This window comes from Lycium ferocissimum, chromosome 8, assembly GCF_029784015.1.
Source record: "Lycium ferocissimum isolate CSIRO_LF1 chromosome 8, AGI_CSIRO_Lferr_CH_V1, whole genome shotgun sequence".
Classification (NCBI taxonomy): Eukaryota; Viridiplantae; Streptophyta; class Magnoliopsida; order Solanales; family Solanaceae; genus Lycium; species Lycium ferocissimum.
In genome coordinates, this window is record NC_081349.1 from 29,230,470 (window position 1) to 29,255,963 (window position 25,494).

Consider the following 25,494-nt stretch of genomic DNA (forward strand, 5'->3'; position numbering starts at 1 on the left):
AATTTAACAGTGATTGCAAGAAACAGAAAATGACAAAACAGCCCACAATAATAAGTTAAAGATAAAAAATTCCTCAAATCAACAAATCCACTCCCCACCTTCAAAGGGGGTCTCTAATTTTGGCTTTAACTCATTAATAAGACCCCACAAAATAGTTGTCTTCTTGAAATTTTCACATCTATTTACAGGTAATAATTTTCTTGAAAAAATACCCATTTATTTTATATGTTTTTGTTAATCATGTTCTTGATATATTAGTTTTTCTTTTTTTTGCTTTGTGGGGTGTATGGACCTATGATTTTGAATCCATGGATGAACTTCTAAATTGGGATTTGTAGGTATAGGCTCTGTTGAGTTTCTAAATTTGTAAAGTTTGATTTTTTTTTCTTTCTCCTTGTAAAGTTTAATCAATGATAGTATTTCTTGGTTTAATTTTATATGGGGTTTGAAAATAAGTGTCAGGGTTGTTGATTTGATATAGTAATAAACTAATAATGATTTTTTTTCTCATTGAATTTGTGGGAATTGAGGGTTAGTTCAGTATGATGAGTTATTTAGATTTTAGATGCAAAGGTTCAATTTTTATTGGAAATTATCTCTGTTTCGAGCCTTATATAAAGTTGTGTAATACTGAATTTATGAGAATTGAGGTTTAGTTTAGTATGATGAGTTATGTAGATGCAAAGGTTCAATTTTTATTGGAAATTATCTCTATTTCGAGCCTTATATAAAGTTGTGTAATACTGAATTTGTGGGAATTGAGGTTTAGTTCATACTAATGAGTTATGTAGATGCAAAGGTTCAATTTTTATTGGAAATTATCTCTATCTCGAGCCTTATATAAAGTTGTGTAATACTTTCTGTTCTTTCTAGGGGATTACGGTTCTTCTGGCAGAATTCACGTGGGGTTACTGAGATTTCAGTATGTGTTTGACTTTAGCTGTAATCGAACAAAGTGAGAATATTCTGTTCTTTATGAAGGAATTGGAAGTGAAATCGGAGTTAAGAGAAGAAAAATTATGTATCTAGTAAGGCTGTTTTTAGCTTTTACATGTCGAGAGGATAAAAAAATTGAACAATACTTTGTGAGTATGAACCTTTGATTTTGAATCCGTGGAAGAACTTCTAGTTCTGTAGGTATGGATCTGTTGAGGTTCTAATTTTGTTAAGTTTGATCAATGGTATAATTTCTTGGTCTAATTTTCAAATGGGGTTGCTTTAGATTCCAACTATGTTTGAAAATAAGTGTCAGGGTTGTCGATTTGATTCAGCGATAATGAATATATCTTCTCATTGAATTTGTGGGAATTGAGGGTTAGTTCAGTATGATGAGTTTATTTAGACGCAAAGGTTCGACTTTTATTGGAAATTATCAGGGTTTTTGATTTTGATCTAGTAGTAATGATATTTTTGCTCATAAAATTTGTGGGAATTGAGGGTTAGTTCAGTATGATGAGTTATTTTAGATGCAAAGGTTTGATTTTTATTGAAAATTATCCTATTTCCAGCCTAATTTTTTATGTTCTTGTGTCCTTTACACAAAGTTATGTAATACTGCCTGTTCTTTCCAGGAGATTCAAGTTCTTTTGGTGAATGCATGTGGGGTTACTGAGATTTCAGTATCTGTTTGACTTTAGCTGTAATCGAATAAAGGAGAATATTCTGTTCTATATGAAGGAATAGGAAGTGAAATCGGAGTTGAGAGAAAGCAAATTATGTATAGGCCTGTAGGAACCACTACTACACGAGGCGGGGTACCTACTGATAGTGGAGATTCTGTGGTGACACTTGACCAAGTTCCCCGTTGGATTGATTCTGATATTAGGTACTTGTATGAGAACGAAGATCCTAATTCCGACTATAAGGATCCTTTATCATCTGCTTCTGGGTCTGAGGGCAATGCAAATGGTATCATTTCCAAGTTTCCTGTGGATCATGAGATTAACTCCAAGATATACCTGTGGAGAGGAGACCCCTGGAATCTCGAGGTAGATGCCGTTGTTAACTCTACAAATGAGGTGAGAAGTAACTTCTAGATAACTCTATTGTGTTTGTGTTTATTTTGATGTGGTCTCTGGACATGCCTGGTTTTGCTTCTTACGTGGATGTGCAATGTGTATAATTTGCTTTTTTAATGTGGAGGGTAAGAGATTAAATAGTTTGTTGGCTTGCATCAGTCCATCTAAGATGTTGGCAGAGACATGAACTTGCAGCCAACAAATTAGCTAAAGATTTTGGGTTTCATTGAAAATTTTGAGTTCCAAGTAGCTTATTTGTGTGTCTGATTCAAGTAAATACTGTTTGGAGTAGGGGATGCTTCAAGTTATATGCTTTTTCTTGAGCTAAGACTTTAAGGGGTCGTTTGGTAGGGTGTATAAGAATAGTACTAATTAGGGTGTATTAGTAATGCTGGCATTGTCTTTTATCGATTGTTTGGTCAGTTGTTTTAAATGAATAGAGTGTATTAGAATAGGAATAGTACTGGTATTGTTAATGCCATGGTTTACTATGTAGAAGCAGAGTACCGAATAGAGTGATATAACTAATATATGTATTAGTTATACATAGATTGAGAAAACTACCAAACAAGGGATTAAATAAATCCAAAGCTAATACCAGTATTATTTTCTTTAATACTCCTACCAAATGAAACCTAAAGATTCTAGCATCCAAGGGTGTGTTCTAGTGGTCATGGTTAATGAAGTGGGTTCAAACCTTAGAGACCAGGGGATTTCTTTTCATCTACCTAACCCTTGGGGGCAGAGTTACCCGTATCTGTGCTGGTGGGAGGTAGCAGGTGCACGGTGGAATAGTTGAGGTGCGCGCAGTTGGTCCGGACACCACCATTATTTTAAAAAAAAAAAGAAAAAGGCAGAAGACTTTAAACATCCAAAAAGGTGGAATATTTTCCAATCCTGTTTCTAGTTCTTTTAAGGGATGGGGGAGATTAGGGTTGGGGTACTTTATCCACTTCCACTAATAATGGGAGGAGGAATATCGATGCAAATTTGCATTCTCTTTCTACTTTGCAAGTTTATCATCATAACCAGGAAGTACCTAAAACTGAAGCATGTATATGTAGGCTATTGGATAATATTGTCTGTTTTTCCTGCCAGTATGTGTCTTACTCTACACCTTACCAAAAGATTATAAGGCCGACCAATGCGATTATTAAATAGTTTCCATACATACCATATAGTTAAGATATGTCTGAGCTCGTTGTATTTTGTGCAATAATAAGGATGTTTGTAGAAATGTAGAGACCAATGCTATTTTGATTGTTGCAAGTAACTACATCAAGAAAACACTTTTTCTGTCAGTGGAATTGTTGACAATTATACTTAAATTTTGTGCTCAACAGAATTTAGATGAAGCGCACAGCAGCCCTGGATTGCATGCTGCAGCTGGACCTGGTCTTGCAGAAGAATGTGCTACTCTTGTAGGTTCCTCTATTGTCATATGTTTTCCAGATTTTTTTAGAACTTATTTCCTGAACTGGTTCCCGAATAGGGTCAGAAGCATAACTTGTGGCAACCAATTAAATCTCAAATTGTTTCTTTATATTTGTTTCTGTACTTTCTGTTTGTTCCAGCTTAAGGATGCTATGTAACGCCTTTTCCAAATGTTTACCCTTGTATTCAACTTATAATGCTGACACTTGAAATATTATATATGGTTTACATTTCTTTGTAGGGAGGCTGCCGGACCGGAATGGCAAAAGTTACCAATGCTTATGATCTTCCTGCTAGGTGAGTGATATCGGGTTACTTTTATCAACTCTGTGCATTATAATTGAGTATGTTTGTAACTGACGGCTTCGTTAGTTGATCTGCAATACCTTATCTTTTCATATGCAATAGCGATTGCTTTTAAATCCCAAACTAGTCGAAGTCAGCTATGTGAATAGCCTACATCTATTCTACTCCATCTGGGCATAGTTTATTCTGTACTCAATTATTTGTCTTATAGGACAAATCGTGGATTCCTTAAAGTTAGGGATTCTCTCAATCTCACATCTATCCCTGCCTTGTCATATGATCTCAACCAAACTTAAATGATTCCTGTCAAAAATCAGGCCCAGTGTAAATGCACCAACAACTAGCCTTAACTGCAACTGGTTGTCGGATGCTTTGCTTTTCATTGTGTTCTATTATTCGCTAAGTCTGTATAGAATTCAAAGAAATTCTTTGTCTTTCGAGACAACTTTCGTCCATGTGATTTTTTGCTCCTTTTAATACATTCAGTAATCATGGTATCACACCTTTGGACTGCCGTACCTGTGATCATAGTTGGAGATCTCCCTAAGAAATTTAGCTGTTTCCATCGATATCCGGTTTTCGAGTATATTCACATAGTAAAAGAAATAGAAGTAGAAACTGTGAACAGCTAAGCTGGTCTGCAGTAAGGAAAAAAGAGCAGATGTACATTGAGGTACCACCTGCATAACATTTCCGGAATATCATAATACGCATGTATGAGTTGGTTATGGAATTTTTTTATATGAAAGCCAAGTTGCAGTGATGTCTGGCATATTGATAAGTTGTTGCATGATCACAAACAGCGTGATCGTACTTGTGTTGGATTATCTAAATAAGGATCTGATAATGTGAGAGTTTAAATAAATCTTCAATCGTGGTTAGGACTTAGGAGGCAGTACGACATCTCAATTTAATGCTTTTAGCCTTACTATAATGTGAGAGGTTGGCCATGGATGGTTTCAGAAGAGGTAGGGTTAGGCCGAAGAAGTATTAGGGAGAGGTGATTAGACAGGACATGGCGCGATTCTGACTTACCGAGGACATGACCTTAGATAGGAGGGTATGGAGGACTCAGATTAGGGTAGAAGGCTAGTAGATAATATCGTTTATCCTTTCATATTAGTAGTCACATTATCGCGATATAAGTTCTTGTGCTTTGATTTCTGCTACTATCTGTTATTTTCTGTACTTTGATTATCTTATTTTATCTGTGATAGCTACTGCCCCTTTGCAAACTGCTTCATCATGGCTTAGTCGCTTTCGTTATTTTCATTTCCATATCGCTTTGAATTTCTTGGCCTTATCTGACCTCTTTTTATGCTTTTTATGCTTTCTATTGAGCCGAGGGTCTTTCGGAAACAGCCGTCCTACCTTGGTAGGAGTCAGGTCTGCATACACTCTACCCTCCCCAGACCCCACGTTGTGGGATTTCACTGGGTTGTTGTTGTAGCCTTACTATAATGTATTTTTCAGAGAAGCGGATGAGAACTGAAGTCATCAAGCTTCTATGTATCTTACTTTTTACACTTTACAGATAAGAAAAATGGTGACATCGCTTAACAATTTTTAATTTGAATGGTGATGGCTGGGTGTTGAGCAGCAGTAGTAGTAGTAAATGCATTCCTGTATCACCATATTTAGCTACTAGTAAATTATAGTTAATTAAAGAAAAGAAATAAGTAACTACATTTAATTAAGATATTAAAAAAGAAAAAGAAAATATTCAATGTTCTCTTTCCCTTTGGACTTAGTTCATGATGTTTCATCACAGTTTTAGCATGGGAACAAATGCAGCATAATCATAAGCCTTGCTGATTGTGTTTCATGTGCAGGAGGGTCATTCACACTGTTGGTCCGAAGTACGCTGTAAAATACCACACTGCTGCCGAGAATGCTCTAAGTCATTGCTATCGCTCTTGCCTTGAACTTCTTATAGAAAATGGGCTACAGAGGTTGTCTAATGGTCATATATTCTGCGGTTTGTTATTAATGCCGTGATTTTGTTTATTAAAAGGAAAAAGGGAGAGCCAGTCCCTTGATTTCATTTTGATTTTAGGGTGTCAAATATTTTTAAAAAGCTACTTACTATGTTGGTTTATGTGGTGCAGCATTGCGATGGGCTGTATCTATACCGAAGCCAAGAATTATCCGCGAGAACCAGCTGCTCATGTTGCAATAAGTGAGATATCTCTCTGCTCTTGATCAAGTGCTTATTTGTTCGTTATTTTATTTTCAAATTAAAGATAAAGATAATTCTTTCTTTGCTGAGACTCTAAAGAACTATGATATCTCCATCAGAAAGATTCTTTATATTAACAATTTGTTTAAATGTTTTATCTGCCACTTCTTGAACTCCATCTTGTGTTTCTTTGATTAGGAACTGTACGACGGTTTCTTGAAAAACAGAAAGATAAAATAGAGGCAGTCGTTTTCTGTACAACTACTTCATCTGACACGGAGATATATAAAAGGTATACTTAGTACATTGTTTTCTGCCAATATTGGAGGGGATGCAGGAATTCTGTGTATATTGTTTTGCTGTTAAAACTCACAGTATCTTTAATTTTGCAGATTGCTTCCTCTCTACTTTCCTCGGGATAATCATGAGGAGGAAATTGCCCGATTAAAACTTCCTGCAGATGTTGGGGATGAGAATGGAGAGACAACTACAGCTGAACGTAAAATAAGAATTAAACCGTTGCCAAATTCGAAAAGTTCTAGTCCAAGGACCCCACAAGCCTCTGTTGATCTATCTGTCAGCAATGTTGGTTTGTCCAGAAGGTTAGTGATGAACTAAGCAGTTCATTCACAACAAACATCATATGAACAGTGGGCTTGCAGGATACAGTTGAAGTGTTAAAGTCGGTCAGAACTTAAAAACTGGTTTCATTGCTTTATATCTCCCCCAACTTTTTGAATCTGTGTGTGTTACAGTAGTATGAAATTGACAAAGAAATTACATGAAGAAAGTACTTCCTGTGACATTTATGATGTAATATTACTTTGATGAAAAGTTCTATTATTGTTGTTCCTCATCTGATTTCTACATGTTGAAATCTTATTTGTGATATATATATATCATTAAGCCCGACTAAAAACGTTTTTCTTAAGCAGGAGTTCATCCTACTTGGATGCGTTTTTGGATCCCGCTTTTATGTCCCTGATCAAAGATCCAGATCAGCGACGCAGAGAACAATGGGAAAAAACAACCCAAGCACAAAACAGTTGGAACTGCTTTAAAATCCTTGGATATGGTGATCTTGGGGGACCTCCTTTATCAGCTGCAGAAGAATATTCCCTTCACTCTAGATATCTTGCAAAAGCAAATTCTCTGAATCTTTCAGAAATTGCAGAAATGAAAATCGTGTAAGCAGAGTTTTTGTAAATTATGTCTTTGCAAACATTGTTTTGGGTAAAACACAACTACCCGATTGCATGCAAAGGTTTTGTTAAATTAACATGACTGATAGATAACTGAAGTGCTATTAACATATTCATTAAAAAGTTTCACCTGTCTTATGTTAAACTTATGTTGCTTATTTCTATGTTTTCAGTTACCGGGGAGGGGTTGATAGTGAGGGTCGTCCAGTTATGGTAGTCGTGGGAGCACATTTCCTGCTAAGATGCCTTGACCTTGAGAGATTTATTCTATATGTTGTAAAGGTAGTTATAATTTCTGCTAAAAATATATTGCATTAGATCTAATCGATAGCAATTTGATGATTCAATAATTTGTTTTACTTCAATTTTTTCCTGCATGATTTGGCAGTAATTAGTTGATCTACTTGTCGCGTTTCAGGAGTTTGAGCCTTTGATTCAAAAGCCTTACTCTATCGTATATTTTCATTCTGCAGCGTCTTTACAGATGTAAGTATTATCTTTTGGCCCGTCTTTTCATTGGCTCATGTTCTTATGATAGATTACCTCATCATTGAGCTCATGTTGAATTTTGTTGTCTTCCGTATTTTTAAATAGATGCTTCCGGATTTTGTTTTGTTGTATAAGAACAGGCAACCAGATCTGGGATGGATGAAGAGAGTACAACAAATACTTGGACGGAAACACCAGCGTAACCTTCATGTATGCAATGCCTTCACCTTTTTTTTCTGGTCTTTCCATGGTTCCCCGAAGCTGGAACTTACTCCTGTTTTTTTTCCCCTTCTAAATCTCTTTTTTCTGTGAGCAGGCAATATATGTTCTTCACCCTACCTTTGGGCTGAAGTCTGCAATTTTTGCAATGCAACTCTTTGTCGATAGTGTGGTACTTATATTCTCAGTACCTTTCCTTTTTTCCTTTAGCTAATCGCATTATTACTTGCTTACAAACTCAGCTTCATTTCTCTGAAAGCTTGTTACTGGTGAACTAATCTGCAGGTGTGGAAAAAAGTAGTATATCTTGACCGTCTTCTACAACTCTTCCGCTATGTTCCTCGTGAACAGCTTACAATTCCAGATTTTGTATTCCAGTTAAGTTATCACGCTACTGTCATTCATTTTTTTACTGGTCATTGAAGTGGAAGGAGAACCATGAGGTCTTAGGTTCAAATTCCAACAGAGACAAAAACACGAAGTGATTTTTTCCTAGTTGTCTAAGCCTTGGTGGGCAGAGTTACCCGGTTGGAATAGTCTAGGTCCGTGCAAGCTGGCACACCACAGTTTGCCCAAAAAATGTACGAGCTTGAGTGCAACGCGGATAATTGGTAATGTTAGGCGTTGTCCATATTTTGCTTCTTTCTTTTTTTTTTTTTTTTTTTTGGGGGGGGGGGGGGCGATTATAGGTACTACTTGCCTATTTTGGGGTGGCTATTGTGTCCTTATAGGCTGAATTTCTTGTCGTGTCTCACACTTTCACATGTAGCAACTCAAAGGAGGATGAAATATGAGTTCCATTGGTTCAATCTGTCCACCTGAACCTAACGTTTTTGACATGGAACTTAGATATATATGCGCATAATCAATTCATCAAGTTTAAATTCTGGTCTTCCTCTGCAGCGGCGGTCATCTCCCTTCTTGTAACGAGCGCTTGAACTACTTACATAAAGATAGAACCCATCAAGTTTATATTCTGGTTCTGCCTCTATAGCAACAGTCATCGCCCTTCTTGTAACGACTATCTGAACTACTACTCATCTTGTGATTGCAGGCACGATTTGGAAGTGAATGGAGGGAAGGGCCTAATAGTGGATCCTAGAACAAAATATGTTTATCAGCGACCTTAGTGTTATATCCATTAGAGCTCCAACTCAAGATTCACCAATTAAACCAAGCTATGGAGCAAGTTGCAGGATATGAAGCTTGTAATCTCTTATTTTCTTTCTTGTTATGAGGCTAGTGGCATTTGTTTATTTCTACTTTCTTTTGTAAATTATTTATTTATTTGTTCAGACAATGTCTTGTCTCCTGTGGCAATAAAAAGTCCATCTCTGTAACATTCTCCATGTAATGAATGTATTTATTTATTTTTAGAATTTGATTGGATAATTAGTAATCTTTGAAATACTTTTACTAAAAGTTTCAGCATATATTTCTCTGGATCTTGAGTTGTTTTCTCAGTTTTATGTTTGCAATTTTTCCAAGGTAAATATTCTTGGCAGCCAAACACAAATAGCTAGTAGCTTTTGCTAAGCAGAGGAGAAGAGTAATAACCATTGAAACAGAACTATGGAATTAAATTATGTGCACTTCACAATGCAAGCTGCCTTCTTGTACTTATATACTATGTTTCTTTGATATATTTTATCCCATTTTTTCTTCAATTTCTTCAGAACACATTTTTCCTTAATCTCAAGTTCTAAAAGCTGAAATTGTTCACTTCTCTGGTCATCATCCTATGCACCCCCCACCCCCCCATCTACCTTACCCTAACCACCCCCATTCCCCAACCCTAAACCCCCTATACCAGTCCATATATTATTGAGCCAAATGAGTAACACACTAGCATAGCGTCTGCCCCCCATCAAATCTCACCCTTGGACCCAAAGATATGAACTCATTATTATTATAGAAAACATTTCTTTTAGTATATATTTATAATAGTTAAAAATATATTATGGACATTCAGATGTTGAAAAACAAACATTCTTAATCATTCAAAGGTTCGGATCTAGAAATATAAGATATCATATATACTATGCATAATTAATTTTTTCTTCAGAACTTCAGAAAGAAATGAACATAAACTTTATGCACATTAAAAAAAAAAAAAAAAAAAAAAATAGTGACTCCCCCATCAAATCTCACCCTTGACCAATAGGTCAAAGTTTGTATTGCAATGAAATATAAGATATCATAATGACGTGCAAATTAATTAGAAAATGAACAAAGTTTGGAGTCTGGCGCCAAAATGGCACAAAATTGGATTAAAATTTCCAAAAAGGGTTGTGAAATTTGTGATAGACCAAAAAAAAAATTGATTAATCGTGGCACTCGCTACACGATTTACCCCCAATTCATTAACGCCCTGCTTTCCGTCTGTTAACTTAAAAAAAAAAAAGTTAAAGGGCAAATCGTGGACCAATACACGATTTGCAATTCTTTTTGCAAATCGTGTCCGTGTACACGTTTTACCTTAATATATTTTGCAAATCGTGTGTAGGAACAACTTTTGACTTGCTAGGGAATCATCATTTCATGATAACAATATAATCATTCGGTGGATTACTATACCAAAACTCATCATTCTCATGAAATGAAACATAAATTTCCAATACAGCCCTATAAGCATTTTGAGGAATTTTAAACTCCTTTGACACGTCTGTAGAATTCTCAACTTCAAACCATCATTTAACCTCAAATGTATTTCATGTTATTCTTACCATCACCATATATTTCTTCAACAGGATAAAAGTGAATATAAAGTTTCACATGATATACACCAGTATGCAAATCGTGTGCATGTACACGATTTGCAAAAAGAATTATGGCAAATCGTGTACTGTTCCACGATTTGCCCTTTAACATTTTTTTTAAATTAACGGAAGGAAAGCAGCGTGTTAATGAATTGGGGGTAAATCGTGTAACAATGCACGATTAACCCCTTTTGGTCTGTCACAAATTCCACGACCTCTTTTGGAAAATTTTGTGCCATTTCGGCGCCGGACTCTCAAAGTTTGGACTCATTTCAGATTAATCAAAACATCTGAATAGAACATATATACATACACTTGCCCTTGGATTTATGTTATTATTTGTGTTTCTTGTAGTTCGATTATCGATTTATCATATGATTTTGTGGTAGTTACAGTATTGTCCCTTTTTTTTTTTAGACTGCTTCGTCATGCTTAATATCGTATTTTGCCATTACTTCTGTCATTTCTTTTTCCCGACTGCTTTGGTTTGCTTTTCTTTGAGCCGAGGATTTATCGGAAACAACCTTTCTACCTTCCAAGGTAGGGGTCAGATTTGACCACACTTCATCCTCCCCAGACCCCTTTTGGGATTACACTGAGTTTGTTGTTATTGTGTCTATTATAATTCGACTCACACGATGTTACCAATCGAATATGTCATCTGCCTTTCTGCTATCTTACTCGAAAAAGTCAGCTCGTAGGCACTTACATTATTTAATGCAAGTAATGGTTAAATTAAAGATGTTCAAATTTTCTAAATATATCCTTAAGAGGATATAATCAGGCATCATTTCATGCCAATGAACAAAAACAAAATCCTACACTAAACAATTTGACTATAACCTTCAATACAATTACTACGAGCACACAAAAAAATTCTTGGATGAACCACAAAGAATCGACACAACATGAAATTAAAATATATTGCTAAAATAGTATACTTGTGCTGATGGCAGTTTGGTGACATTTCATTAACTTTAGAATAGCATCCACAATCCCCAAAAATTGGCCCGAGGCCTAAAAAGTCGAGAATGCATTAATCCATATTTGATTCCCAATAACTTCGTGTTCTTTAACTTTATGTGACTTTAATTTGGCAATCAAAATTCTGAGATCAATCGACAAGTATCACTAAAATAATTGGCTAAATTGATCAATCAACAAAACTTATTTTTCTCCAATGCACATTTCTTAAGGCAAGTATGTCTCACTCAAAACTGAAACATATTTGCTCATGTAGAAGATCGGATGGGATTACTTCCGCGTATACTAGGAAGATCAAATATATTGCTAAAATAGTATACCTACAATGAGATTGACAGTGCTTGAATTTTTTGTCAAAAAATATTACCATTAACTTTTTAAGTAACTATTGTCCAATTTCAGTTTTTATACAAATAAATAGAAAGCCTATCCATCCTTCTTTATGCACTATAAGTCATTACAAACCATTGAGAATAGTGTAAAATGAATGAAAATCACTGGTTCAATTAGAGAAGTCCATAGTGATGTACACCTCGCTATATCAAAAAGGTAGTTGCAAGAGACCAAAAAAAAAAAAAAATGAACCATCCTACAATTTTTTGAAAAAATAAAAGGCCTATTCCTTTAATGCTTCTCTGAGTGAATAGCATGAGAAGATCAGTAGGTGCTTAATTATGGTTTAACTAGTTCAATGTGCAATAGACAGCCAAAACTTGTCACAAATTACCAGATTCTTTGTAGTGCGCCACTCTTGATATATATTGCGAATATGTTTCGTATCTCTTCCTTTGCGGCGATTCAAACTCTCCTCTTAAGTTTTGGAGACGAACCTTTTTCTCCTTGACCAAATCTTTAAAGAAAGTTTGAAGACTATTCCATGCTTGCTTGGAGGTGGCCATTTGCATTTGCAACCTTTTCAAACATCTTTTCATCCAAACTTGATGGATGAGAGTGAGCGCCGTTTGATCTTTCTTCTTTGTGGAAGTGTCATATTCCACTTCATTAACTCCGCTCTCCATCATTTTCCAAACACCATAGGCTCCAAGCAAAGTCTTCATTCTGATGCACCAATTTCCATAGTTTTCTGTAGTCATTGGAACTTGGAATGGAGTTACATTAGTGTTAGTCATCTTCTCTCTACAGTTAGTTGTCTCCCGAGCACACCGTCTCAGATACCAAATGTTAGAAATTTGGAAGAGCAAGACAACAAAAATAAACACTCAAAAGCTCACTAGAAGAGAAGTGGAGGAAGAGATGATATTTCACTAGTTTTGCTTGATCAAAATGGCTAGAAATACATGGATATTTATAGGTGTTTTCCATCATGTATCTAGTTTAGGATTCATGTATCTAAATTTAATTTGTGAATTCTCCTTTCCCCTAGTGCAAGAACAAGAACTCACTAGACTAATTCTAGAACTTTTCACCAATATATATGATGCATCTCCAAAAACATTCAATCTACTAGTTCATGAACTAAAAATATAAATAATGTATGAACAAGTTTAATTATCATTTCGACATTTTTTAGAACCGAAATGCCATTATCCGAGTATCTCTGAGCCCTCAATTTTCATTGTTGTCTCCGAAAATTTGTGTGTTTCTAGTTTATATGCAGTATGCAAAGAATTGGTTAAATTTTGTCAAATCATTCGCAGTCACGAGTGTATGTACTAAGAAGGCATATAGTAAAAGGTAACTGACATAAAATATTATTGAGAAATACGTTTATTCTATTTCTGAAATTTTTTAAAATACAGTAATACTTTTGTTAAATATTTTCAATAATAATATATTTAGGTTAAAGTTTTGTAGATTCTAGGAGTATTAAATATGATTGTAGGTACTTCATGATTGCCGATTTTAATTTTTTGAAATTGAGGTGAAATAATTGTTATTGTTATTGCAGATACTTCATTATTAAATTGGAGAGACCAAATATACATCACGTTTATAAGTAAATCAAGCAACAGATTACAATGCAAAATGCAGAAAAAGATAATTTGTTCTATAATAGCAAATTCCCTTTCGTAATGAGATAATGTAGAAAAAAAATATCTCATTTTTCTAATACTTACAAGATCTTAAAGAGACTAATGGTGTTTTTGGTACGAAGGAAAATGCTTTCTGGTGTTTTATAAGTAAGTAAAAAATATAATCTAAAAAGCGATTACATATAATTTCGACTAGGGGGGTGGGATTTGTTGGAGGATATAATCGAGGCTTACTTAATACGTAGATAGCCCTTTAAATTTGTTAGCAAATTTCATTTAGACGGTACAATTATGACTTGTTCAAGTTGAGCACCTGAACACATGATAAAGTGATCCTATTAGACACTTTCGCTTCAAATTTTGAAAAAAAAAACTTGTGCGCGTGCCATTACATAAATAAGTTAACCACTTAAAATATGTCCCTCCATTAATTATATGAATTAGCCTAATAAGTCGTAAAACCTCACGCCTATTCCAATTGAGGATGATATGTATAATTAAAGGATATGACATATTTTATGTGGTTAACTTATCTACGTAATGGACACTTGAGAACACGCGCAAAAGTGTTTTCAAAATTTGAAACAAAAGTGTTTAATAGGAACACTTAGAGTCTGTTTGGATTGGCTTATTTTAGGTGCTTTAAAGCCAAATTGTTTTTAAGCACATTTATAGTGTTTGAGTAAAATAAAAAGTGTTTTTAAGCCAAAATGACAAAAATAAGCTAAAAGTCATAAGCTAGAATTTCTAACTTATGGCTTTTGGCTTCTAAGTCGAAAGTCATATACCCACCCAAACAGACTCTCAATCACGTGTTCCGGTGCTCAATTGGACAAATCGTAGTTTAGTGTGCGGGCTATCTATTAGGCTACAATCAACGTGGAATGCCACTATGCAACTTGTTTTCCCTACTTTCTACTAAAAAAAAAAAGAATAATTTTCCTTATTTTAAGAACACGTATTCCTAGAAAAAATATTTTCCACAAATTACAAAACAAGAAAAAATTGAAAAACATTTTCCTCCATACCTAACGCACCATAATTTCACTTAGAAATGTCCTTACATGTAATATGATGCAAAATTAATATAAACAATTATCTTTTAAGGAAAATAAAAAAACACAATCACCATTTAATGTTGTACGAGAGCCACGTGGCAGTACTGCTTCTACAAAAAAAAAAAAAAAAGTATATATCAAATGGGGTTAGCTTGAAAATTAGTGGACACAAATTGGCAATCAACATTGAACTCCGTTCTTCTTCTCCGGTGAGTATTCTTTCACTCAGTTATCAATACACTTTCGTATATTTCAAATATCAAATAATTGAGCAAATTGATATATCTTGAAATTCCTAAATATTAATCTTATATGGAGTAATTTACTCTTATTGATTTACTTATTACTCTTAGTGGTGTTTGGTTCATGGTATAAGAGAGGAAATGTTTTCTTTATACCATTTGTTAAGGTATAAAAATAATGAATAAATTTATATTTTGCACCAAACGTGGTATAAAAATTAGTAGTTGGAATAGCCCACCTTATACCTTCTTAACCCCGCCTCTATACTGGGATTATTTTATACCATCTTTTAGATGGTATAAAATAATCCCACTGTATGGGATAAATTAGTCCCATTATAATCCCTATTTCGACCAGCAACCAAGGGTGTGTTCGGTATGGAGGAAAATGTTTTTCTGGAAAATGTGTTATTGGTAAATAAGTGAATTTCTACTTATTTTTTCAGTGAAAAATAAGTCAATTTCTAACTTATTTTCTCACGTTTGGGAAGTTAAGGTAGAAAATATTTTTCTAAAAAAATGTTTTTCACTAACCCCATCCCAACCCCACCACCCCATACCACACCAACGGTGGTGCAATAAACATTTACAAGTTGGTTGGTTGGGGGTGGGGTGGGGGTGGGTTGGATGGTGGTAGGGTGGTGGGTGAAATGACACTTGTGGACTTGTTTTTCTTACTTTGATTAGGAAGTCATTTTTCTTATTTTTAAGGAACTTGTTTTCCTAAAGAAAATGTTTTCAAAAAATTCTGACCAAACGAACATGAGAAAATTGGAAAATATTTTTTTGAAAGTGTTTTTCTCCGTACCGAACACACCCTTAGTGTTGGAATAAACATTTACAAGTTAGTTAGTTCTACTTTATTTGTTGTGAAGCTGTAACATCAATTCGTTTTTTACTTTTTCTTTTTATGACCTCAATTATCTAAGGCAGTTTAGTAATTTATAGTGTTTTTTTTTTTTTTTGATAGGTTAGTAATTTATAGTTTCCAAAAAGTGATTCCAGAAATAACTTGAATTGCAAATTGGAAATACAAGTCTTTCTTTGACTTAATAATTTTCGATAAATGTTAATCCCTCCGATTCGAAATAAGTGTGCGCACCCGTTAACAAAATACTACTCCCTCCGGTACAAAATATTACTCCCTCCGGTACAAAATATTTGAGGATTTAGCCTCTAAAAGTTGGTCCAAAATAATTGAGGTTTTAGTCTATCAAGAATGTATTTTATACTTTTTCCAAATTTACCCTTGACATATTCTTAATTCAGTGAACAAATTTAATGTTTGTTATAGTTTTAAAGCCCCTCTTAATTAAGGGTATTTTAGTCAATACACCTTTTAATCTTATTTTTTAAGGTTCCATCCTTATGATGGAGGAGTTAGGCATGACTCGAACCTGTATATTTACCAAAAATCATAATTACATGGATGACGTAAACCTTAGCCTCCAGCACATTGTGAAAGTTGGTTGTAAACTTTAGATACATGTGAATGCAAAATATCTAGCCTGCACATACATTGCTGTTAGAGTAAATGTTAGGTAGTTTTGAAGCATCACTAGAAGATGCAATGTACATATTTGTAATCAGCACCAAAAGTATTTATCTAGTTGCATTAATAACATATTTGTTTTGAGCCGAGGGTCTTTCGGAAACAGCCTCTCTACCTTCCAAGGTAGAGGTAAGGTCTACGTACACTTTACCCTCCCCGGACCCCACATTGTGGGATTTCACTGGGTATGTTGTTGTTGTTGCATTAAGAACATATTTGTTTTTCTTCTATCTGAATATGAAGTTTGGGATTCCATCTGTTTCCAACTTCACTGAGGCTCTAACTTCAGAAGGAAGAGAAACAGCCTCTCTGAAGATGGATAATCTTTTTGACTCTAATTCCTTCTTGATTATATAAGTGGACACTTATTTTGAACCAAAATAATAAGGCTAAGCGGACACTTATTATGAACCGGAGGGAGTAATTTAGTTAATTTTTAAGTTGAAATAAACATAGAGATTGAATTAAGTGAACCAAAATAGAGTAGGATGGATATTTTGGAATTATATACCCGTCCCGAACTAGTTCTGGTTGTTGCGAATAAACATGTAGAGATTGTTGTGAAGCTATCAGAATGGTTCTTATTTTGACCTTTGCTCTGCAAGGAAGTACACTAACTGTTGGTTTCCGGATTGATTAGAGAAATATTGAAGTTGAAATGTTTGGAAAAGAGTAACTTTATTCAAAGAAAAGAGGGCTATTCTGAACAGTAGACATGGTACAAAGTATGTCAATGAGTACTCTTGCGACTTCTAGATATTGTGGAGTTTGTGGGCCCACCTGTTTGTGGAGGCAGTTTGGACAGATAAAAGAAACCACAATAGGTTTTGGGGAGAGTCAATCTATCTGGAATAACAGTCGGAAAAGCTTGTCTTTTGCAACCCATATTGATATGCTAAAGCCAAGAAATTTGAGAGTTCAAGCTGGATGGCTGTTTAAAGGAGGTGGTGAGCAAGGCTCAGAAGCAAGCTGTGAGCGTAGCGAGAATGCCAATGAAGATATATTGATGTTCTTTTTCCAGCTGGACCTGGCTACACGTGTGCAGGTTACCACTCTAGCTCGATTTGTTGTAGTTTATTTGGTATATCTTCGACCATTGCTTCACCAGTTGTCTATCCTGTTTGCTTCACAGTATGCTTTGAACGTGGAGGAGTATGAAATTGCACAACAACTAAGAGAGAAGCTCACTGAGGTTAATCTATGGAGATCTTAAATTTCCTGTTTTGATCTCATCTTTAACTGATTTTCCATTATTAAAATCATGCAACTGTTGCCACTGTTCTTTCTGCGCTTTTATTGGATGTTGGTTCTCTGAAATTGGACAAGCCAATGGATCAATGAAAGTTGTTTACTGACTAGATTCGGCATGCTTGTTGCATGCTAATAAGGTGGAAACAGAGGTTTTGAGGCAGCAGGAATCCAGAAGGGGATCAGCCTCAAAGAGTGAAGCTCAAGATATGGCTATAAGCATCTTACGTCTACGGTAAGCATCCTCACATTCTTTAAGCATCCCCACATTCTTTTCGTTCTTTTCTTTAATGAGTTTTGAGTGCTGAAATCAAGGTATTTCTTGAACTGACTATAAAAATTCTACCTTTAGTACGTTGGAAAGGCATCCCCTTTTGAAGCATCTCTGATTAGCTTTTGCTTCGTCCAGTGCAGACCTGCAGAATGCAGTTCAGAGTGAAAACTATGATGTGGCAGCAAAATTACGAGATGAAATTTCCAAACTAGAGGCAGAGTCTCTGACTGCATCAATAAGAGCTCAGGCATATGAAAATGCTCAATTTGCATTTCGATTAGGCCAGAAAGTGAGGCACAAGAATTTTGGTATGGAGACTTCAACTAATAGTTTGGAATGGAAGGAACAGTTTTTGTCTAATTCAAAAGATAATCAAATGTAAAAACCAAAAACCAGATGAACAAATTCTCATATATTCTTTATATTAAGTCGTAGCTAGAAGTGATATATAAATTTGAGAGCCTAGTATAACGTTCCTGGTAGGATCATGAAATCTTGATGATTTGGTTAATTGCAGTCATTGATTGCAGAAGTTGCAACTGCTGCGTGAACTACTTTACTTAACCTCACTGACTGATCAACCCTTTCTAATTTCTGGTGTTGACCTATGAGGAATACATAATCACGAAATGCCTTCAATATTTTTCCTTTAGTGATGTGCTATGCCTTGCATGGACATCTTGTGTCTCAATGTATCGGATGATATGAGTTACAAGTCTCAAAAAAAAAAAAAATGTATCGGATGATATAACTATTCTTCCTGACACATTGTGTGAAAATGTGTTCTCTTAACTGACATTCATGGAACCCCGAGATTCAGCTCGATTAGTAAATGTTACTCAAGTTATATATGATATTGAACCCTGATCTTGTGACTTCAGGATATCGTGGTGTAATATGTGGGATGGACCCAATATGCTGTGAATCAAGTTCTTGGATGGAAAATGCTCAAGTTGAAAAGTTGACTCGTGGTCCTGATCAGCCATTTTATCAGGTTTATCTGGATCATATAACATAAAAATATGTTTCATCTATTGCAAGCAAAGGTTAATTCAATTTATCAATCTGAACATGGTCTGGTATCAACAGTAATGCTTTGTCGCCACGTCCCAAAGAAAGACCAAATAATTTTGAAGTTGTATATGTCAAATTATTAACGACTTTTTTTTTTTTTAGCTGTTATCCTCCTTATATCTGAAATTTACTGCTTAAGCTGTAGAGTTCCACTTCCTGGTTTCATCATCTCATGTTAATCATGAAATGTTGCATATGTACTTACTGTGAATTGACCTGATAATTTACTAACTTCAATGTGGGCCTCTGGCAACTTCTTGTCAAATGGCTACTGTAGCCTTGCATATTCATGGCAAATTTTCAATCTGTTGCTGGCACATTTAGCTGTTTACTAACACAGAAAAGTAAGTTTACCTAGGCCCTTGTTTAGCAAAAGTATACAAGCTCAGAACGATCCTGAGTGATGTAGAAATTCGCTGTCTTTTAGAGTTAGGTGCCAGTATGATGACTTCCGTAGCATTTTCGTCGTCTTGTTGACTTTTCTCTTTAATGCTCACTACATCTTCTGGCGAAAAAGGTGTGTAAATCTGAGGGAGGGTTTGTCCGGGGAACTTCTTAATCCATATTTCAAACTTCAGCTCTCATTTTTCTGCATTAGAGGGACTGAAAGTGGTGCTGCTTTAAGTGCTCTTTCTTTAATTATTACTTCTGATCTATTTCGTTTGACTCAGTTTATATATTTTCAGGTGCTGGTGGATGTACATACAGATCCCAATCTGTTAGTGGCATATGGTAAGTGAAATTTGTGACTATGAATAAGCATTTTTAGTAACTAGATAATCTTGTGTGAGCTGAGGAAGGTCATCTACTGTGCTGAATTGTACTTTTGATTACCTCCTAGAACATTTTACCGATCTTCTTTGCTGATTGTGTCTCATTAGTCTGATAATTGTTCATCTTGCAGTACCTGAGGAAAGTTTAGTGGCGCCTAGCGAACCAGATAAGGTATGTATACAATTAATCTAAAATTACAACATGAAGTTTTCATTCAATCGCTAACTTGGTGAAAACTGCAACCACGTGTAGGATAGATTTGATCATCCATACGCCTCATTCTTGTTTTTTGGGATGGATGCCGCTGGAGATTTCATACCAATCAAGCAGCTGCGCGAGAAGTACAACAGGCCTCGGCATGAGGTGCCTTATGATCCGGAGGACGAGAAGAAAGGAGAAAGTTCCTAGATGTGACCAGGAGTTGCTCTCCTCGAAGGCGCTAGATTTGGATATATGAGAAATTTTCCTGATTTAAGAGAAACGCCTTGTCCACTTTCCAATATGGTGGGGTTTACCTCATTTTGAGAGACTGCAAAACATGTTTCCTGCACAATGTCCTTAGAATACACACAATTGTGGAGGTTCTTGTATAGTTCTGAATAGTACATTGAGCTTCGGTTATTATCAGCCAGTTTCAACAGAAAATGGTCAATTTTTTATCTAAGAACAAAAAATGTACTGTATACTGATGTATTACTTCAAGTTTCCTTTTATAATTTTCCTTTTCTTAAAAAAAAAAAAAAAAATTATCTTTATCTCAAGTAGAACAGATGAACAATGTTCAATGATGAAAAAGTCCAAAACTTCCAGTTGCGAGTGATATAAAAATTGAAGGTTACTTTAAAGAGCTTATGGCCAACTCTGTATGGGGTATAGCTTATTTGAAATTGACGTAGCAATTACAGAAATATCATGTTGCTGATTTGAACCATAATATGAGCTTTTAAAAGTTAAATTAATATTGATAGATTTTAAATTTTAATTATCCAAAATCAATTTATTAATCCTCATTTCAAGTTTGGACTAGCTATTGAAAATTGAAATATCAATTGGTCCACTTTATACCGGACTTTACTTATTTATACAGTATAAAATATTTCATATTATTATCATTTATAAGTATAATAATTTTATTGTAATAATTTTTCTAATTCTCAGTTAGTAGTTTATATACATTAATAGTTGTAAAAAGAACTTACATTATCATTGCGAATTAACATTTTGTATCAAATTATCTGTCTTATTTTTTAGAGTATTATTTTAACTTATGATGGATAATTACATAAAATATTTTAGGTGATCTAATAACTTAAATTTAAAAAAAATAAAAATACATGGAAACTACTCTTTTGGCTGCCGGCTTTTATATAAGCTCACATATGCTCCCTCCAAAAATCTGACAAAAATGCAACTCACCAAGCTTCAAGTACTAGTAAAATTCAAGAATGATACAGTACATGCCTTTGTTCAGATCATTAACAAGCTCAAAATCAGTAGCTTAACTACATGCACATCTCATTATCAATGGTCTTCACAAAAATCCACAAGCTTCACTAAATTGATAGTCTCTATTCCCTAATGGGTTCCTTGAAAACTTCAAGAATTTTTTTTTTACATATACCCAAACCCAGATTCTTTCATGTGGGGTGTTATAATTAAGTGTCATGTTTGGAATAGTTGCTTTCAAGAATCCATTTCTCTTTACCACAAATGGGGTCAAATGACATTCCACTTGGATAATTAAAATAATTATTGAAAATTTAAAATTAATAATAAGAGATAATGGTCAAAAACACATCCCAAATATTACTTTTTTTGCGAGTTTACTACTCACTAACTATTTATCAAAAAATACCTGAATTAATGTGTTAGCGTACACTCTACCCTCTCTGGACCACACTGGGTATGTTATTGTTGTCGTCGTTATACATGTTGTCACGTAGATGAAATTTTATGGGCAAATTAAGTAGTCACGCGCGGTTGCATTCAATCACTTGGTCTGATCAATTTCGATGTGTGTTTTGATAAATAGTTGATGGGAAAAAAGTGAGCACTTGATTATCAGGTAGTAAACACAAACAACTAACTCGTGAAAAAGTAATACTTAATGCGTGTTTTTTATCATTATTTGTTTATATAAGCTCACATATGTTCACTCCAAAAATCTGACAAAGATGAAACTCACCAAGCTTCACGAAGTACTAAAATTCAAGAATGATACAATACATGCCATTGTTCAGATCATGTTCAAACTCAAGATCATTAGCACAACTCCATGCACATCTCATTATCAATGGTCTTCACAAAAATCCACAAGCTTCCACCAAACTTATAGAGTCTTATTCCCTAATGGGTTCCTTAAAATCTTCAAGACTTGTTTTTTACACATACCCAAACCCTGATTCTTTCATGTGGGGTGTTATAATCAAATGCCATGTTTGGAACACTTGTTTTCAAGAATCCATTTTTCTTTACAACAACATGATTAATCACATTTCAAGAACCAATAGTTTTGTTTTTCCTTCAGTTTTAAGGGCTATTTCTGCAATTGGTGATTTGGGTATTGGTCGAAAAGTTCATGGAAGGATTGTAAAATGTGGGTTTGAGAGTGATTCCATTGTTGAGACTGCATTGTTGAGTATGTATGGTGAACTTGGGTGGATGGTTTATGCAAAGAAGGTGTTTGATGAAATGTCTGTGAGAGATGTTGTTTCTTGGAGTTCAATTATTTCTAGCTATGTACGTAATGGGCAAGCTAATGAAGGGTTGGAAATGTTTGAAAATTTGGTTATGGAAGGTTTTGAAATTGATTCAGTGGCTTTGCTTAGTGCAGTTGAGGCCTGTAGTGAGTTAGGTTTATGGAGAATGGGGAAGTCTATTCATGGTTATATATCTAGAAAGAGTATATGGATCGACGGGTCTTTGACAAACTCACTTGTTTCAATGTATGGAAAATGTGGCGATACGTGTAGTGCAGAATTGCTTTTTGACAATGCTGTTGATAAGAGTACTTATACTTGGACAGCAATGATCTCATGCTATAATCAAAATGGTTGCTATCATGAAGCATTGGCGTTGTTTGTGAAGATGCATGAGTTTGATGTGGAATACAATGAAGTGACTCTTATGGCTGTTCTATGTTCTTGTGCTAGGTTAGGTTGGCTAAACGAAGGGAAGTCAATACACGGTTATATAGTTAGAAATGCTTTAGATTGTGAGAGTGATCTTCTAGGTTCAGCTTTGGTTGACTTATATGCTAATTGTGGCAAGCTAAGTGATTGCCACAAGGTATTTGATTCATCTCAAGACAGACATATCGTCTCGTGGAATATGCTAATATCAGGTTATGTGCAGGAAGGATTTTCTGAGAAGGCATTGACACTTTTTGTGGATATGGTAAGAAAAGGAATATTGCCAGACTCGTATACTCTGGCAAGCGTCCTCTCAGCTTCTGGAGATATCGGGTTTTCTGAATTTGGGTGTCAAATTCATAGCCATGTTATTAGGACTGGTATTTCAACGGAGTTTGTCAAGAATTCCCTGATTGACATGTACAGTAAATGTGGACTTGTTGACTATGCGTTCACGATATTCAAGGATACACAAGAAAGAAGTGTTGTGACTTGGAATTCAATGATGTGTGGTCTTACCCAAAATGGTTTCTCTCATGAAGCTATCGGTCTTTTTGATGAGATATACTCAAACTTGAGCGAAATGGATGAAGTGACCTTCTTGGCTGCAATTCAAGCATGCTCGACTATAGGATGGCTGGAGAAGGGAAAATGGGTTCACCATAAGTTAATCCTCTTCGGTTTGAAGCATGATATGTATATTGATACTGCACTAATGGACATGTATGCTAAATGTGGAGACCTCCGGATGGCTCAAAGAGTTTTTGACAGTATGTTGGAAAGGAGCATAATATCTTGGAGTGCCATGATAGGTGGTTATGGAATGCACGGTCAAATCGATGATGCCATCTCACTCTTTGATGATATGGTAAATAGTGGAATAAAACCGAATGATATCATTATAACAAATATTCTATCTGGTTGCAGTCATGCTGGTTATCTCGATGAAGGGAAATATTTCTTTAACTTGATGATTGACTTAAACATTGAACCCAAACCCGAACATTTTGCATGTCTAGTTGATCTTCTGAGTCGAGCTGGTGATATAGATAAAGCCTATGAAGTCATCACTTCGATGCCATTTCCTGCAGATGTTAGCATTTGGGGTGCCCTAGTAAATGGATGTAGAATTCACAAGAGAATGGATGTTATCAAGATGATTCAACAAAGGCTTGAAAACATGCAAACAGATGATACGGGATACTATACCTTATTATCCAACATATATGCAGAAGAGGGAGAATGGAACGAATCTAGGATGGTGAGGTCAAAGATGCGAAGTTTGGGTATAAGAAAGCTCGATGGCTATAGTATGATTGAAGTTGAGAAAGGAATACATACCGGTAAAGCACATGACACATACTCATTTGCATAAAGGGAGGTCTCAAGCTTATGATTTTCTAGATTTGGCTGGTAATTGCATTGTGATTGATGTTCTGTTATTGGACGCTAGCTGCTTTCATTGTTTCGGAAAGAATGGGTTACCCTGGGAACACAAGAAAAAAGCTGAAATTAGCTACGAACTTCTTCGCCAATCCGTCACTAAATTGCTCATACAGACGGATTTTGCTGTTTAGCTACAGAATTTGTCCGTCGCTAATTCTTGTTTTTTTATAGTAGTTACAGACTCTGAACTGGAAATGATTGCTGATCCATCAAAATCTGGCTAAGAGGGATAGCTGTTTCTGGTTCAGCAGGAGACTTTCTTCAACAGCTTCCCAAGGTTGAACTATGTCTCCTGTGGAGCTTACTACTATCATTTTCTTTCTGTCAAGTAGCTATATTCTCATGGATAGAGCAAAAACTTGATACAGGGCCCATTTTTCTACTCCAACAATCCTTGGCATTCAGACAGCACTATGAAACTCAGTCATCTGAAGCCGAATCAAGAAAGATGAGAAATGGAACGAAATGCATATGTTACCCTACATGAGAATGCAAACGAAAATGGAGACGAAAGAGAAGTGTCCATAATCCATATTTTGATGCTGCATGGCACCGCGCATTCTACTTGAAGCATTGGGAAAACCTGGCTAAACACAACCTTGCTGTGTGTTCTGACTAGTTGCTGCAAGTGTGAAGCCAATGTTAGCAATGTTGTTGCAGTAAGCTTGCTGGTTGTCACATGAGTTTACACCATTAAATGGTCAGCACAAATCGCTTTAAAGCCTAAAGCAGATTCTCCGTAGGATAAACAACTCAATTATTTCAACTATAGCGCCATCATTTGTAATTTTACTCTTTCTGTCATTATCCCATGAGGGTTTTAAGAATCATTAGCTAAGACAATCTCATATAGTGTACAATGTTGGTTACATCATAAAATTACTTGTAATAGTCTCATTTTGTATAATTTTTTAAACTTAGCACTTAATGTACAATGTAATGTGGTTTACCTCGTGTGGCTCATGGGTTTGCGAAATTTATTACTTTGTGCACACCCGAAAGATAGCATATGCGGCTTCCCTTGTCAACAAAATAAATAATGTACAATGTAGCACCTTCCGGACAGAAATTCATACTCAAATGAAAAAGGTTTATTATTGGGTATTACTGT

The 25,494-nt window shown here is 35.2% G+C and overlaps 3 protein-coding genes across 6 annotated transcripts; all 3 read left to right on the top strand.

Moving 5' to 3' along the window:
* The first annotated feature begins 38 nt into the window (after window positions 1–38).
* On the top strand, window positions 39–9,281 carry LOC132067874 (uncharacterized). 3 transcript variants are annotated; one of them, XM_059461258.1, is made up of 15 exons: window positions 39–188; window positions 1,572–2,018; window positions 3,362–3,439; window positions 3,694–3,749; window positions 5,591–5,710; window positions 5,867–5,937; window positions 6,136–6,229; window positions 6,330–6,539; window positions 6,873–7,124; window positions 7,313–7,421; window positions 7,558–7,625; window positions 7,769–7,838; window positions 7,945–8,019; window positions 8,133–8,224; window positions 8,902–9,281. In XM_059461258.1, the coding sequence occupies exons 2-15, from the start codon at window positions 1,716–1,718 to the stop codon at window positions 8,975–8,977; spliced, it is 1,674 nt and encodes a 557-aa protein (XP_059317241.1). In that variant the 5' UTR covers window positions 39–188; window positions 1,572–1,715; the 3' UTR covers window positions 8,978–9,281. The 3 variants fall into 3 exon arrangements, 2 of the variants coding, with proteins under 2 accessions (XP_059317241.1, XP_059317242.1); XM_059461259.1 differs by lacking the exon at window positions 39–188 and adding an exon at window positions 204–338; XR_009417248.1 differs by lacking the exon at window positions 8,902–9,281 and having other exon boundaries at window positions 7,764–7,838; window positions 8,133–8,174.
* Window positions 9,282–14,730: 5,449 nt separating this feature from the next.
* LOC132067875 (clp protease adapter protein ClpF, chloroplastic) lies at window positions 14,731–20,517 on the top strand. Of its 2 annotated transcripts, none has more exons than XM_059461260.1 (9): window positions 14,731–14,851; window positions 17,077–17,481; window positions 17,569–17,628; window positions 17,825–17,919; window positions 18,094–18,266; window positions 18,840–18,952; window positions 19,719–19,764; window positions 19,937–19,977; window positions 20,059–20,517. In XM_059461260.1, exons 2-9 carry the CDS (start codon window positions 17,152–17,154, stop codon window positions 20,212–20,214), a joined length of 1,014 nt encoding a protein of 337 aa, XP_059317243.1. In that variant the 5' UTR covers window positions 14,731–14,851; window positions 17,077–17,151; the 3' UTR covers window positions 20,215–20,517. The 2 variants fall into 2 exon arrangements, with proteins under 2 accessions (XP_059317243.1, XP_059317244.1); XM_059461261.1 differs by having other exon boundaries at window positions 20,064–20,181.
* A 1,456-nt stretch (window positions 20,518–21,973) lies between these two features.
* LOC132067877 (putative pentatricopeptide repeat-containing protein At1g69350, mitochondrial) lies at window positions 21,974–25,330 on the top strand. Its single transcript, XM_059461267.1, has 2 exons — window positions 21,974–24,660; window positions 24,752–25,330. The coding sequence occupies exon 1, from the start codon at window positions 22,021–22,023 to the stop codon at window positions 24,310–24,312; it is 2,292 nt and encodes a 763-aa protein (XP_059317250.1). The 5' UTR covers window positions 21,974–22,020; the 3' UTR covers window positions 24,313–24,660; window positions 24,752–25,330.
* Window positions 25,331–25,494: the final 164 nt, after the last annotated feature.